The sequence below is a fragment of the Eleutherodactylus coqui genome, chromosome 6 (genome assembly GCF_035609145.1).
Source record: "Eleutherodactylus coqui strain aEleCoq1 chromosome 6, aEleCoq1.hap1, whole genome shotgun sequence".
NCBI classification, from domain to species: domain Eukaryota; kingdom Metazoa; phylum Chordata; class Amphibia; order Anura; family Eleutherodactylidae; genus Eleutherodactylus; species Eleutherodactylus coqui.
In genome coordinates, this window is record NC_089842.1 from 233,131,502 (window position 1) to 233,147,504 (window position 16,003).

The 16,003-nt window shown below is 42.1% G+C and overlaps 1 protein-coding gene across 1 annotated transcript in view; it reads right to left on the reverse strand.

The window, feature by feature from the left end:
* Positions 1-212: 212 nt before the first annotated feature.
* NES (nestin) overlaps positions 213-16,003 on the reverse strand; it is a 32,033-nt gene continuing 16,242 nt past the window's right edge. Inside the window, exons 3-4 of the mRNA XM_066609087.1 lie at positions 10,421-10,494; positions 213-7,875 (exon numbers count right to left, since the gene is read on the reverse strand). Coding sequence (XP_066465184.1) covers positions 2,108-7,875; positions 10,421-10,494 — 5,842 coding nt within the window. The 3' untranslated portion in view covers positions 213-2,107. The remainder of the gene's footprint in view (positions 7,876-10,420; positions 10,495-16,003) is intronic.

The window sequence follows — 16,003 nt, forward strand, 5'->3', positions numbered from 1 at the left end:
TCGAAGCTTTCTCCAGAGATAACAGTTGACTACCTGAGACTTCAGCAGCTGTTTCTGCAATGATCCACTTATGGAGATTGAGAAAGTAGTTTGTTCGTATGTTGCTCTCTTTCTGCTTTAATTTAAAGGTGTGACTATATTAATGTAAATGTACCCATGAGACTTTGCAGTCTTTATAAAATCCGGAAAATGAAAGAACATAGAAAAAGAAGTTAAAATATTGAGTGATTTATTAAATCATAATAAAGGCACCGTCGACATCTTACATTCTCTCCAATGGTCGTCTGCTTGGCCGATACAACATGTTCATTCACTGAAGAGGGTGTGGTCTGTATTTTCCAGATACCACTAGGCACATTAGCGGTGTATACAGGTGAAATATAATTTTGTCATATAAATACATGTGCCGGCTCATAAGAATTTCATAAAAAAGTCATCAAACAATATATAGACTCAATGCCTCAATGAGGTGTACTGAATTAACCGGAAGCATCCATCTATAGGCACGGATTATAACAAGCATTGGATATTTTCCAGTTTTGCGCTCGCTTATATGTGCAAATATAACTGATTCAGTTACCACTAGGGGGCACACAATGACAACCTCATGTCACAGGTCACCATTCTCATACGGGAGAGTTAGAGACTAATGAAAACAATGATAATAATGGTGTTACACGTAGCAACCAATGAAATGATGGCATCAAAGTAGGGTGGAAAATAAAAACAGCAACCTGATGCATTGCTAAGAGTGATACCTTCACTGTTGTTTCTCTCCGCATGTTCATAGGACATGGACATTGGTATTCACATCAGCCATAATCTGAACTATTGGCTGGGGTGTGGTTTGACCCCATGGCAGTTCCTTCAATAAAAGACTGTAGATAGTACATTCAAGAGAGGAAAGTTGATCCCAGAAACTAGAAATAACCCATGTACATGCATGCACCCTATTATAGGTGTGGCTTGTAGTTTCTTTCTCACCTAACAACTTTTGACTTCGTATGCACCACATATGTGACATACATTACACAGTATAGGACTTATATGTACTGTAAAATTGGAGCCTTTGAGTATATATAGCAAATCAGAGCCATTGAGCATGGTTTCATCATAGTACATATTTAGTATGATTTGCCATTACACTCATGTCGTCCCTCCCTATCGAGCCATTGTTCTTGGGTGTTGGGATGACTAGTGGGAAGCCTACAGGCTACTGCCTCAAGTTCAAAGGTAGTATTCTTATTGCTCCAGAACTCCTATTTATAATACATTGAAAAGTACCGGACAATTGTGTGCTACCCTCAGTACAACCGTCTTGCATATCTTGATCCTACAGAGGTAAGTCAGAAGTTTTTTTTGTAGCTGATGCTGAACCATTCCAACCTCTAAAACCATCATGATTCGATGCTGATGTATTTTAAAGGGGTTGTCTGATTAGAAAAAACATTTTTGTATACCTTGTCAAGGCAGTAGTGGAGGGTGCTACATTTAGCATCATCTATTAACCAATAGAGAACAGCTACAAAGAGAATATCTCCCTCTGGAGGACCCAGTGCATCCATTGACCTTACAATGTAAATTATGTAACCATGATATGGTGCCCATTGATGTGAACTTAAATATGTCAAAGCACTGAAAGAAAATGGAAAGCAGATCATGTGCCCCTATATAATGGAAACAATATGCCATGCAGAATATAACTAAATGGTAGTAAAACAAATTCTCAAACCCATTTTTAGGAGAATCATAGAGAGGTTCATCCAGCAGAACAATGGAAACCTACATTTAGATCCTTAAAAATATGGACTTGAGATCATAAATGAGAATATTCGAACCATGGGTGTTCTTCTTACATTGGTCGTATCTAACAAATGTCTCCAAGAAATTTTATCTTGTGGTGACTTTTCAATTTTTTTGATCCAGTTAATACAGTAAGGTGGACCCTTAAAATGTTCCAACTCCTCTCTCACGTGGAACTTAGGACCGATTCAAAAAGTTGGACCTTTCATTCTTCATGTTCTTCATTTCTCAATAACATGGGCAAATGCCCACTGTGATATAAATAAAGTCTCTCTGGTCTAATAATCAGGAATGATTAGTCCACTTACTCATCCGATGACCATGAATCTTCTTGTTCTTGGTTAATTTTGAAACCTTGGTTTGTCTCATTGACTTCCTGCTTTGTGTTGACAAGGTCTTCATCAATCCCTGAAGATGTTATTTCAGAGGGGTCATCTAAATCCCTCTCACTAAGGTATGGGTTTATTATTTTCTTGGTATACTGACTTTGTTCGGCATCAGAGTCCACATACTTGACAGCGGCTTGCATGATGTTCTTAATTTCGGAAGCTTCATCAAAGCGACTTTCTTTATGCTCAGAAGTTTCGAGCAAAGATTGGAAAAGCCCCTCACTCTTTCCTTCTGACATTGTAAATTCAATAACCGAATCATTTATTTTTTCTTGGGATTGGGAGTTTATTATATCACCATCCAACCTTACAATAGTCTTTGCTTCAGAAATGACGATTTCACTGTTTCTTCCGGTAGAATTTCCATTGAACAGATGGTTGTCTAAATCAAGAGTTGCCTGTACAATGGTATGCCCAAATACTCCATTCACTGTCTTTACATCTTCATTACACTCCTTCATAAATTTAGACATAACTTCATGTTCTTTGTTAGAATCAGATGAAGAATCACGTCTTTCACCTGGTATGTCTCGCTCTTCCCCTGATGATGTCTGAGGCTTCACATTTTCCATGAGACTAGCTTCTGGGACTGATTCTGAAGTCAATAATAGATCACTTTCTTCAAGTTCCTTTGGATTCTTGGAATCAGTGTCACCAACAATGTCAGCTTTCTCAGAACATTGGGATTTACTCTGTTCCTGCTCAGGAGCATAACTGATGGTTGACACATTTGGGGAGCTCTCATCTGAAGTCACTGAGTCATCATTTTCTGAACTTTCTTCTGATGGTTTGACTTCAAGCTTGACATCTTTGTCATAAGTCTCCAATGCTACTTTATTTTGTACTTCAGGTTCTTCATTAAGGATATCAGGCACATTCGAACTGATAGCATTGTCTCCATTGATTTCATCCAGACACTTAGTTAAAGGTTCTTTTGCACCATCATCTATAGGATCTGCATCACATTCCTTGTTTTTCTCCATATAAAAGTCTATTTCGTGGTCTTCGATATCAGCACTTTCTGTTTGCTCCAGTCCAAAATCTTGTGTGACTAAGTCAGAGTGCTCCTTTATTATGTAGTCTTCATTTACTGTTGTATCTTCATGACTTATAGAAGCCACCAATTCTGTCTCACCTTGTTCTGATGAAGGAACAAAGTCAATGGTTTCAGTTAATAGATTCTCTGTATTTCTATCTTCATCCAGAGGTTCTTCCTTATGGTCCTCATCAACACTTTCACTGACCAGCTGTTTTGAAGATAACTGTACTCGGTCTTCTTGAGGGGATATCTCAAACTGAGTTTTCTCCAACTGAAAATATTTGCTTGCTTCAATTTCATCAATTTTTGCTGAAAAAAAGGCAACTGCTTCCTGAGAAGTTGTGGATTCTTCAGATTCCGAGTTTTCATCATCCATCTTGCTGTCTATTGCATCTTCAGATGGTTCGGCAACAGGTTCCTCAATATCCAGTGTTGCAAAAGTATCTTCTGTGTCCAGCTTAGTGTCTACAGAATGTTCTGGAACTTCACTCTCTAGCAGGTCTTTAGGACTTTCTTCTTGTTGCTCATTATAGTCTGAAACGTTGTCATCACTTTTGATTAAGTTTGACTGCTCATTTACTTCTGGAAGTATTTGTGATGATTGCGACTCTAAACTGCTGTCTAACAGCTCTTCAGCTTCACCGTCATCTCCAGGACTTTGTGATTTGTTAGCCTCTGCTGACTGTTGTGATGGTAATATTATTTTATCTTCTGCCAAATCCTCAAATTCATCATCCAGGTTGGGCAATGGTGTTGTATCTGGAAGAGTTTGTTCTAACTGATAATCTTTACTAATTTCCAATTCTTCACTTTTTTGGGAGAATATTGAAATATCCTGAGAGTCCATAGAGTCCTCAGACTTAGAATATTCATTATCTGCATTACTAGTTGATTCCATTTCATCCAACTCCGTTAGGTGTTTTACAGTGGGTCCATCACTATCATATTTTTCTGTTGGATTCTCACTAAAGGCCACATGTGATTTACTGTTTCCTAAGATGAGGTTTTCACTTTCCTGTTCTAATAGAAATGTTGACTGTTGACATATTATTTCGCTTTCAAAAATTTCTGGCTTTTCTTTTTCTTCCGAAACATAATTATTCTGTTCTAAATTTTCAAATTCTTCTTCATGAACATGAATCTCATCTTCATATGTTTCTGATCCATTGTCAGGAAGCTTGTTCCTCTGCTCAGGTTGTTCAGGTTGAGCTTCTGCATCATTTTCACTTGTGAATCGAAGGTTGTTTGGGATGACCTTCAATGAAAATCCCAAGTATTGATCCTCATCAGAATCTTTTTGGCATGGTTGGTTCCCTTTATTTTCCTCAGAGGCAACATTTTCATTTAATGTGGAAATTACCTTCATGCCTTCTTGACCTTCTTGGTGATAACCTTCTTTTTCTTCTGCTATGTCTTGGGGATAATCCTCTTTTCCTTCTTCTGCATCTTGGTAATAACCCTCTTTTCCTTCTACATTCTTGTGAGAACTCTCTTGTCCAAATTCTTGGTGAGAATTCTCTTTTCCTTCTTCTAATTCTTGGTGATAACCCTCTTTTTCTTCGTCTACTTGTTGGTGATAATTTTCTTTCCCTTCTTCTACTTCCTCCTGGAAGCTACTTTTTTCTTGTGGCTCATTTTCTGCCTTACTCCCCTGTGTGGTACTTGTCTGAGCATCTTCCACAATGTCATAGTCTTTTCCTATAGATTGTTGAGTCTCACTTTCCTTTGATACAGTATATTCTTCTGTCGACAGAGTAACCTTAGAACCTTCTTCATGGCCTTTCTCTCCATCTGACTGGACTAAATCCTCATTTATATGTTTAAACCTGGTCTCGATATCAGAAGGTTGATCTTCAGCAACATCTAAATCTTGGTGAGCATCATCTAATTTAATGTTATCCTGTTCCATGTTAGTGGAAACCTCTGATTGTCCTTCAACAATTGGTTCAGTCTCTTGTAACAAGGATCCATCTTCTTTAGCAATATTCAGCTCAATATCAGACTCCTGTTGAACTGGCTGCCTATCCTTTTCATTTTCCTGATATTCTTGATATTTGTCTTCCATTGAAATAACCTGATAGGGTTCTTTATCCCGTTTCTGCTCTTTTTCTGCCTTATGTTCTGGTATACTTCTATCTTCTTCTTCATCTGCTGGTATAAGTCCTTCTTTTTCATAAACATTGTCCTCTTCATATGATTCACATTCCTCATGAATGGATTGCACAATCACTTCAGTCGTAATTGATTTGGTGTACTCGTCTGTTGTGCAAATCTCATAATTGTCTTCAATCGTACCTTCCTTTTCTTGTTCACCAGCCTTTAACTCAGAATTCTTCATCTCAGCTGTATTTGTTTTTATATCCCCCTCTTCTTCTTCAATTAGATAATTTTCCAGTGACTGACCATCTGTTTTCAACTCTTGACTTTCTTCTGCTGACTCTATGTTGCGTTCAGGTGCTAATTGTACACTTTGTGATTCTACACTTTGCTCAATTTCCTTTTCAAATTGTTGGATGTCTTCACCTTCTTCATTACAAATCATACTCTCTTCCCACACAAGATCACGTAATTCTTCCGGTTTTGAGTGTGGATGGATGTCTAACAAACCATCACCTTCTTCACTGTCCAGGGTTTGGACAACTTGCTTGTTTTCAATATAGTCTCCACCAATTTGTTGACTTTCTTGTTCTGTGTCACTCAATTCCATGCTCTTGAGATCCTCTGGGCCTAGCTGCAGACTGTCAAGCTCATATTCAGGTAACTGATTAACTTTATTTTGAAGATTATCCATTTGATCAAAAATGTCTTTATTTTTCTGGTCCTCTGATTCTCCTTGGTTTGCGTTGCTGAACTCTTGAGTAATTTCCACTGGAGCTTTTACAATGTCGGTTCTCTGCTGGCCTTCATAATTCTGACTCTCTTGTTCTAGATCATTGAATTCTAAGTTGTTCTTTTCCTCTTGACTTTGAAGCTGTATTTCTTCAAAGTCATCCAGAGCCTGGTTGGTGGACTGATGAACTTCTTTGACAACAAGCATCCTAGACTGTTCAATATCAGTAGAATCCTCAATATTTTGATCTGAATTAATTACATTTTCCTCACATTCATAATCATCCTCGTAATCCTCCTTTTCGTCTTTTTTGCTTTCGGTCTTAAAATCTTCTTCATTTAAAAGGTGGCCCATTGACTCTGATGCAGCAAACAGTTGAAGCCCCTCTTGTCTTTCCTGATCAAACTTTGTGTACTCTGATTTGCCAACACTTAATTGGTCGACTTCAAGAATGTCTTCATCTTGCCTGGAGGATTTTTGGTCAAGCTCATTATCACAATACTCTTCGATATTTGTATCTTGAGGAATTTCTTTTGTATCTTTTTCAGGCCTTTCATTATACTCTTCCATTTCATTTTTCTGTTCAGCATGAATATCCTTTGTTAGGTTTTGCTCATCATCAAACAACTGGTTGCTGTCTTCCTTTGGAGAACTTAGCACCTGGGACTTCTGATCCATAATCACTTCTTCATCTTGGAGATCAACTTTTGCTTCACCATAATCTGAAGTTTCTTCTGTATGACTCAACTCAAAATCCTTATTAAGTTGCAAGCTTTCATTTCTTTCATCAAGCTCTTGATTCATGTCCTCTTTGTGTTGATGTGCGTTGTCAATATCTGCCTTATTCAATGAGACTTGAGTGTCAAAATCAAGTTCTTGGCTGAGGGAATATTCAATTCCCTGGTGAGATACATCATCTGAAGAAGGCACATTTAGTTCATCCATGTCTTCCGCATTTGGTTTTGAAAAATCCTGAACCTTTTTAATTTCCTCCTTATTCACTTTAATGGATGTCTCCATATTTTGATATTCAAGTGGTTCCACTAACTCCTCTTTTTCAACATACACTCTCTGACAACTCACAATTTGCCTTGTAAGCTCTTGCTTTTCAATGATGTGTTCTTCATCAATATTTTTAAATTCTTGACCAAGATGGTCATCATTAGCTAGTGGAACCTCAAAGTCAATCTTTTCCTGATGGTGTTTCTCAGAAACAAGTGTATCGTTGTCTTTATTTTGTGCTTCCACAAAATTTTGTTGGTCCTCCAATACAAAATCAGAAATGACTTGAATATGTTTGAGCTCAGGCTTTGAAGAAGACTCTACCCGAACAATTACAGCTTCTTTTTCAGTTGGTTGCAAAAATTCACTCTTGGCATCACCAATATGGCCTGTCACATTTACAGCAGGTTGGCTATCAGTTGCCTTTCTCAACGTCTCCTTATTGACAGGAATGGAAGAATCTCGAGAATACGACTGGGGAATGGTCTCCACCTTTCTTTTCTTGTCTCCGTTTTGAGCATGCCTTTCTAAATTACTTTCTGCTGGAGGCAGTTCTGTAGCTACTTTCGAGGAAGATGCTTTGGTATACTTAAGGCCTTGAGATTGAAGCACAGAGCTTACTTTCTGAAACTCTTTGGTTACAGGACTTGCCCTATTTGAAAATGAGGTACTTTTCACATTCAGGTAGCGGTTTGTACTTGATTTTTCTGCACTCTGCTTTTTGGTGGAGCTTAACCTGCTGTCCCTGGAAAGCAGCGGTTTTATATTTCCATGATGACTTTTCTTGAAGGCTTTCTGTTCCAGCACTGAATCTGTGAGATAAGAAAACAGAGATGTCTTTCAATGAATCCTTCGGTAATAATGCGCCCACACACCCTCCCTCAGTGTTGATGCCCCCATTCAATAATGCCCCCGTTTGATCCTCCCCCAGTAATAATGCCTCCATTCAATAATGCACCTTACTATGTAGAAAAATAATACAACCTATGGCCTTAGTCACACGGGCGTTTTTTTGCGCAATTTGCGCATCGCATGACGGATGCGCATGCGCAAATTGCGTGACCGGCGCCGAAAAATCGGCCGAAAAAACGCCCGAAAATCTGCTCCTAGCCGCGTTTCATTAGAAACGGGCCGGAGCTGTCCAGCGCATTGCATTCAATGGAGCCGGCAATACAGCCGGCTCCATTGAAAGCAATGCGCTGCGGGCGAGCCCGGGATGAATTGTCGGGAAGGGCTTCAATATATAAGCCCTTCCCTGCAATTCATCCTAAAATGTGTTAAAATAAAAAAAAATTGTATACTCACCTTTCCGCTGCAGCCGGAGTTCTGCCGCGGCCGCTGTCAGTTCTCCTGAACTGCTTCTCGGCACTATTCAGCCGGCGGGGCTTTAAAATCCCCGCCTGCTGAATGAGTTGCCTCTGATTGGTCACAGCCTGACCAATCAGAGGCAGGTTTCACTCACACACCCATTCATGAATGGGTGAGTGACTGCTGCCTCTCATTGGCTCAGCGGGACCAATCAGGGGCAGCTCCCGCTGAGCCAATGAGAGGCAGCAGTCACTCACCCATTCATGAATTCATGAATGGGTGTGTGAGTGAAACTTGCCTCTGATTGGTCAGGCTGTGACTAGAGATGAGCGAACGTGCTCGGCCCCGCCCCTTTTTCGCCCGAATACCGCGATTTTCGAGTACTTCACTACTCGGGTGAAAAGTACTCCGGTGCGCCGGGGGGCGGGGAGAGGCGTGGCGGCGTGGGGGGTAGCAGCGGGGAACAGGGGGGAGCCCTCTCTCTCTCCCTCTCCCCCCCACTCCCCGCTGCAACCCCCGCGCCGCCACGGCGACCCCCGAATTTTTTCGCCCGAGTACGGAAGTACTCGAAAATCGCGGTATTCGGGCGAAAAAGGGGCGGGGCCGAGCACGTTCGCTCATCTCTAGCTGTGACCAATCAGAGGCAGATCATTCAGCAGGCGGGGATTTTAAAGGCCTGCCGGCTGAATAGTGCCGAGAAGCAGTTCAGGAGAACTGACAGTGGCCGCGGCAGAACTCCGGCTGTAGCGGAAAGGTGAGTATACAATTTTTTTAAATTTTAACACATTTCTGGGTGAATTGCAGGGAAGGGCTTATATATTTAAGCCCTTTCCGACAATTCATCCAGCGCTCGCCGGCAGCCCATTGCTTTCAATGGAGCCGGCTGTATTGCCGCTCCATTGAATTCAATGGGCAAACATCGTTCTTCTCTGTCACAGCTGTTACAGCTGTGGCAGAGAAGAATGATTTGTCTTCTATATGTTCTCAATGGGGTCGGCGCTGCTGCCGCCGGCCCCATTGAGCGCATATAGAGAAGAGAACAGGAATCGCAGATCGCACATAGGTGCGATCTGCGATTTCTGTTCTATAATTTATCGGACGAGCGCATAAAAAGCGCTCATGTGTCCGATACCATTGCAAAGCAATGGTTTTATAAAATCGCCAGACGCATGCGCAAATCGCGGCTAAAAACGCCCGTCTGACTAAGCCCTATACGTGCATCTTTCCATCTGGCCATCATTGATTTCCTTGAACTACCACCACATGATTAGCTGTACGCAATCCCTGGCCTCAATATTGGTACGGCTGAAACCAGTAATTGGCCAAATGCTAGACAGTATATTATTGGGCTACATGGAATTGATAGGGGAACTAGAGCGGAGGGAAGGGGAAGAATAAGGGGCGAGTAGAGGCTGTTTTTTTTATTTTACTCCATTCCTGGTGACCCTGCAGGACCTGTCCCTGCCTCCTGGGCCAGCGGGACAGCTCCCAAAATCTGAGACTGTCCCACCAAATACGGGATGGATAGGAGACCTGCTCAAAAGACATACTGTACTCTACTGCATGGTTACTGGCAACAGATAGCACTGAAATCTTGTCAAAGTGCAAGAGATATGGAGATGTGGCACAACTCCTATCATTCATATAAGGTGTTGGCTTAGAATCTCGTACATTCTGGGTTTCAATAAATAAACATAATTCTCCAAGTCCGTTGGCTTACTAACTAAATATTTCAGGTGCGAATGATTTAAATGGAGTAACATTGTATGCCCAATTAAAGTTGTGTAAAAACCAGCTGACCATTTCATAACCGTGAAAGCTTTCCTTGAAAGATCAGAGAGATTATTTTAGGAACAGTAAAAACCATTGACCGCCATAAATTAAACTTTTTGTTATGGCAGTAAAGTAGTTTGTTTTATTTATGACATCGGGGAAAAATAACCTAAATGGAAAACAGCTTAAAACATTAAGTTAGAATGAGGAGAATATCCCCCGAGTCTTCATAAGTCAACTTCCCACCTACTAGAAACCCAAGCATAAGAAACCTACCATTGAAGGATGAAGAAATGTTATAATCTGCACTCGGAGTATATAATCTTGTACTTTCAGCTTCTAAGAGGGATCTGTGAAGAAATAAAAAGAGGTTATTGATAAAGTTTTTGACAAGGATTCAACTAAAATAAAACATGTACGGTCAGCAGTACCAAAGTAAATGTTCTTATGGAATGACCTAAAGTGGTGGCACAAAAGTTAACGAAAGGCCCTTTTACACAAGAAAGTTACTGGGCATCAATGCTCACCTGAACGTTCTGTTACCTGATTGTTGGATCGTCCAAAACCACAATGATCAGCCAACAAATGAGCGAATGCTGATCCACTGGCTGCTCCTTGCATTTTAACAAGCCTAAAAATGCTGGCTGGTTGGATGTACATCTTCCTATCTGGCTCTGTGGGGACGAACGATCATCAATGATCATTTGCTGCCCCACCAGTGATTCTCAACAAATGTAAACCAGATCCAATTGACGTGCCTTGTCGCTCGGTGCTTGTTACCGCAGGCCGATAAGAACCCTACACAGCAGGAGCTCGTTACACAAAAACTTCCAAAACTCCGGGAATTGGTAATGGAAGTCCAAAGACACCAGAGATTGGATTGTGAAACAACTGAAAACCAAGGACTGGGGTCGAAAACAATGATCATCAAGGACATGGGTTAAAACTATTCAACAATAGGGACTAGAATCACAATTACTGTGTAAGCAGAGACTGGGGTAAAAACCACGAAACATTAAGGACTCATCTTAAAACCATTGAACACCAGGGACTGGCGTCAAAGTCACTGACTAGCAGAAACTGGAGATGATGCAAATACCATGGAACATGAAAGACTGGAGTCATAGCTGCTGAGCTTCAGGGATAGTCATCAATAGCAGATCGGTAGTGGTCCACCTCCTGGGACCCTGACACTCAGCTAGTTTAAAGGAGCTCAAAACACCATCCGTTCTACAGTGTCTCAGTATGGTAGTGCGGCTATCTCCCATTGAAATGAGAGCTGGGCTTCCTTTTAGCACCATTTGGACTCCCTCTGGCATCAGGGTCCAAATGCGCCCCCCTTGTAAATATACCCCTGCTCTTCTATTAAAAAAAACAACTAAACATTGACATATCAAATGTTCTACAAAACTAGAAGAGCACCTCAATATTTCAGCTTATACATGTGCCAGCTTTTTTAAAGGGGTTGTCTGGGTACAATTTAGCTTTTCATGACTTAAAGCAATAAATCAAAGGGTACTTATCAGTCCTCAGTGTTGGCGATCTGGCGCTGCAAACTTTCTATTGACAGCGGACGTCAAGTGAGCACTGTCTGAAGACCAGAGACCACAGCATCATCACCTGTTCTCTGGCATCAGCGCTCACATTCTAGGGGTCATGATGCCAGGACTTGTAATGGGGACGATGTAGCCTCTGATTGGCAGACAGCAGTCATCTGACTTCAGCTGTCAACAGAAACCGGGGGGATCATGGGGCTGCACTGCTGAATCGCTGGGGTTGAGGACAGGTAAGTACTCTTTATTTTATTGTTTTAACCCATTGGGCTCAAATTTTAAAAAGTTGAATTGCAACCAAATAACTTATTTTATTCACTCAAAAACTAACATTTCTTCCACTAGCAGTATTTATATGCAACCCCAATTTTTTATCATGTTTTTGGGTAATTTTTGGGTCACTATATCTCACAGAAACAGCCCTTGTACAATAATTCAATAATGAATTTTTTTCAAATGGGACCACAACATTTGATCAATTTAATATCAACCATTTTAACTATTTACAAGAAAGAGGAGAAAATGAGTTTGTGCGCCTGCCCGGGATCTCACACCCCGGCTCTTGAGAACCTCCTTATCCCTTTCACTCTTGCTTTATAGCTAGCTTTATATTGTGTGACACAAGTAGCCCAATGACATAATGGAATGTGTCGGGAGTGAAAATTTTTAGCTTCAGTCCCTGTGGTCAGCATTATGATGCTAATGAACAGCCCGCTTTTGTTTGATACCATCTGGAAGGCCAAGAACAAAAAAAGACAAAAAATGTAAAAAGTGAGGGGAAAACTTTGAGCAGAAGTTCGTTGTTGAGACCAAATTCCCATGGATGAAATGGGATGATGAACAAGAGGGAGGAACGTATTCATGTAGGGAAGATCTCGCAGATATTGTACATGAACAGGAACATTTGAGGAAATTATTGGACATGGCATCAGTTTGATTTAGGATTATTTTACATTGATGTAAGGGAATTCTAGAAAGTCCTATTAATGAATGGATAAAAGAACAGGCCGACTGACTATATATAATCCCCTATGTTATTTGGCCCCAACACCACTTGGACTGTAAATTAGGGAAGCCAGTGTTGTGGATTGCTGAATCGTAGTACACCATCTTCTGATTGGATGGCCGCACTTGGGCGTGGCGGTTGCCTAAAGAATGGTTTCTACGTGACAGCATCGTCCCAACAGTGAAGTTTGGAGGAGGTCTGTTATGGTGTTGGGGGGTTTCTGCTGGGAAGGGCTATGACCATTGGTTATAGTGAAGTCCATCCTCAACGCCAATGGATACAGAGGCATTCCAGACAATGTGGCATCACCCACTCTGTGGCAAAACTTGGTAGAGCTCCGTGTCTCCACCAACATGACCGAGCACCATCTCATATGGCACGCTGTGTGGAGGAGCAGAACGTCTGCAAACGTCATTAGCCAGCCAAAAGTCCAGATCTCAATCCCATCGGACATCTTAAGGATAAACTAGAATGCTATATCTCTACAGGCCCATCATTCCTTCCCCCCCCCACCACCACCACCACCACCCCATCACTATCTGATGCTCTCCTCAAGGAATCGAGGCAAATCCCTCTATACATGTATAGAAATTTGGTGGAAAGCGGCCTAGTAGGGTTACTGCAGTCATTGAAGCCAAAGGTGGCCCAACACTGGACTGAAAAATGGGAATGAAACTGAATTTCATCACCTTCTATGATTTCAGGTGGTGTCCTAAAATGTATCAAGAGGTGCGTGCGTGACATTTCTCGTGGTCTTAGCTCAATGTGTTTTTTCAAAAACACAACTTTTTTTGAGATTTTGACGCTGTAAATTTTTTGCGGCAAAAGTTGCCACATCCTCTTCTTAGCTATGAGCCAACAGAGAATTATGAAACACATTACAAACATTGTAGCTTTTGTAGTGACTAGAGATGAGCGAGCATACTCGCTAAGGGCAATTAGTCGATCGAGCATTACCCTTAGCGAGTACCTGCCCGCTCGGAAGAAACGGTTGGGCTGCCGGCGGCGGGTGGGGAGCGGCGGGGGAGAGTGGGGAGGAACGGAGGGGAGATCTCTCTCGCCCCCGCCCCCCCTCCCCCCCCCCGCAACCCCCTTGCTCTCTGCCGCAACTCACCTCTCACCCGCGCCGGCAGCCGCACCTTTTCTTCCGAGCGGGCAGGTACTCGCTAAGGACAATGCTCGATCGAGTAATTGTCCTTAGCGAGTATGCTCGCTCATCTCTAGTAGTGAATTTTTTTTTCTCCCATTTTCTGCATTGTTTTGGGCCATAGCGTTTTTGGCAAATCACAATGTGATCACGGCGTGGCATTTTTTTGGGTTTTCTCTCATAGACTTCTCTACGAAAAAATGCACCAAGAAAATAAAAACTATATGTGACCAAATATGAGACATTGAGGGTTTTTTGTGGCATTTTCCCCCTCTTTTAGTGTTTCTCGGGATGGTGTGTTAAGACGTTCTCCCACAGGCTTCTCTATAGGGAAATAAAACACTTGAAAAAAATATTGCCATCCAAAAAAATGCCTCTACAAAAAGGCATTTACCGGGCTTTCCCACCCGCAGTGACCTCACAGTGAATGGAGTGCCGACCAAGCATGCACGGTGGTGTTCCTTTCATTTCAGTGGGCTGATGGAAATACCCGAGTGCTCAACTATCTTCGCAGTTGCATTGGAAATGAATGGGGTGGCAATGCACTTGCACAATCAGCTCTCCATTTAGTCTCCTCCTCACTGTGGGGAGTGCAATGACCCCATAGTGAGGAGTATAGGGGGGGACAAGACCCCCGTTATTATTATTGGTGGGGGTCTCAGCGGTGAGACCCTCAGTGATCAGCAAACTATCCGCTACCCCCTTAAAAAAACACTCTTTTTTTTTTTCACATCCATTTTTTAGGGGCATTCGGCTTTATTGCAGCCAAAAAGCTTTCTTTTTAATGTGCGGTATACGTTTTTTGCAGTAGAAATCAATGGGCAACGTATGCCGTTGTATGCCTATATAGCGGTGTATGTCGGAGTGCAGTATACTTTTTTTTGCTGTGGCACATTGCATAGAAAACAACAATCTGCCGAGCTTTCCTGCATAGTAGAAAAAAAAGCTAGACCAACGCATATCGCCCTGACGGAGTCCAAAAGAGGGCTCTGACCTTGCTGGGCAGTGCCTGAATGAGTTTAGGACTGTGCATAGCAATAGGCCCTGCCAGCAGAGGTGACCACACTGTACTGCTGAAGACCAGAGTGGTCACCATCTATGATGAGGGAGTGTTGGTAGCACCTATTGAGAACCTATTGCTTAGCTGCCACCAGCACATTTGCCTACTGGAGTTTGCAACAGAATATGGCCTCTTGCACTGGAGCTTTTCTTCTTAAGTGACCTTCCGGTTCTGGAAATCTAATACCAGGACTGGAGGGGAGCTATATTACCTGGTCACCTTCTTTATTCCTAAACAGCCACTGACCCACCAATATCTGGGGCCCCACCTTGGTGATCCAAGTTAGCCTGCCGCTACTTAGACTACCCAATGTAATATGTGCATCGGTAATCAGCCATGGTATGCTGCTTTATGATTGGTCAAGGGTACTCACATGAGTAATATACGAAGATATCACTAAGCACTTGGCTCTTTCCATAGGCTCCAGTTGGGTGGCTGGTAGCCACGGCAGTGGTATCTCATCTCAGCTATGAAAAGCCGAGATGGGAATGCCCCTTTAAGGTGTGCATTGGGTAGTCTAATAAGTGGTGTGGCCATCTTACATCACCAACATGGGGCCCCAGGAGCAGGATGTTCAGCATCTGTATGGGCATAAAGAAGGGCACCAGGTAATACTATACTCCCTTCGGATCTCAGGACAAAATCTTGACTGGAGGGTCACTTTAACCATACTGGGATGAGAAAGGGGCCAGTAGGAAATTGAATAAGGAAAGAAATTATGCTGCTTCTCCATCATAATGACATTGAAGAATACGGCATCCAACTGTACCCCATATTTGTGTAGGCCTGGTGCTATCTTTTGGAAAAAAGTTGGCCTACTTTTGTTTTCCTCCACTTCTTCGTTGGAAAATGGAATGAAAGGCTAGGCTGCTATATTTTTCAATGAGGCTTTGCTCATGCAGCATAGTTAAAGGGGTATTCCCATCTTGGCTTTTCATGGCTGAAATGGGACAACCCAGCCCTCTGTTTCCGACCGCCTCGGCTATGAAAAGCCAATACCCCACAGATAGCCGTAGCCATCCACTAAAAGTGAGTGCCCCTTTTAAACTCTTGCCATACTTTGCATGTAAGTGGACCAATGCCGTAGAATATG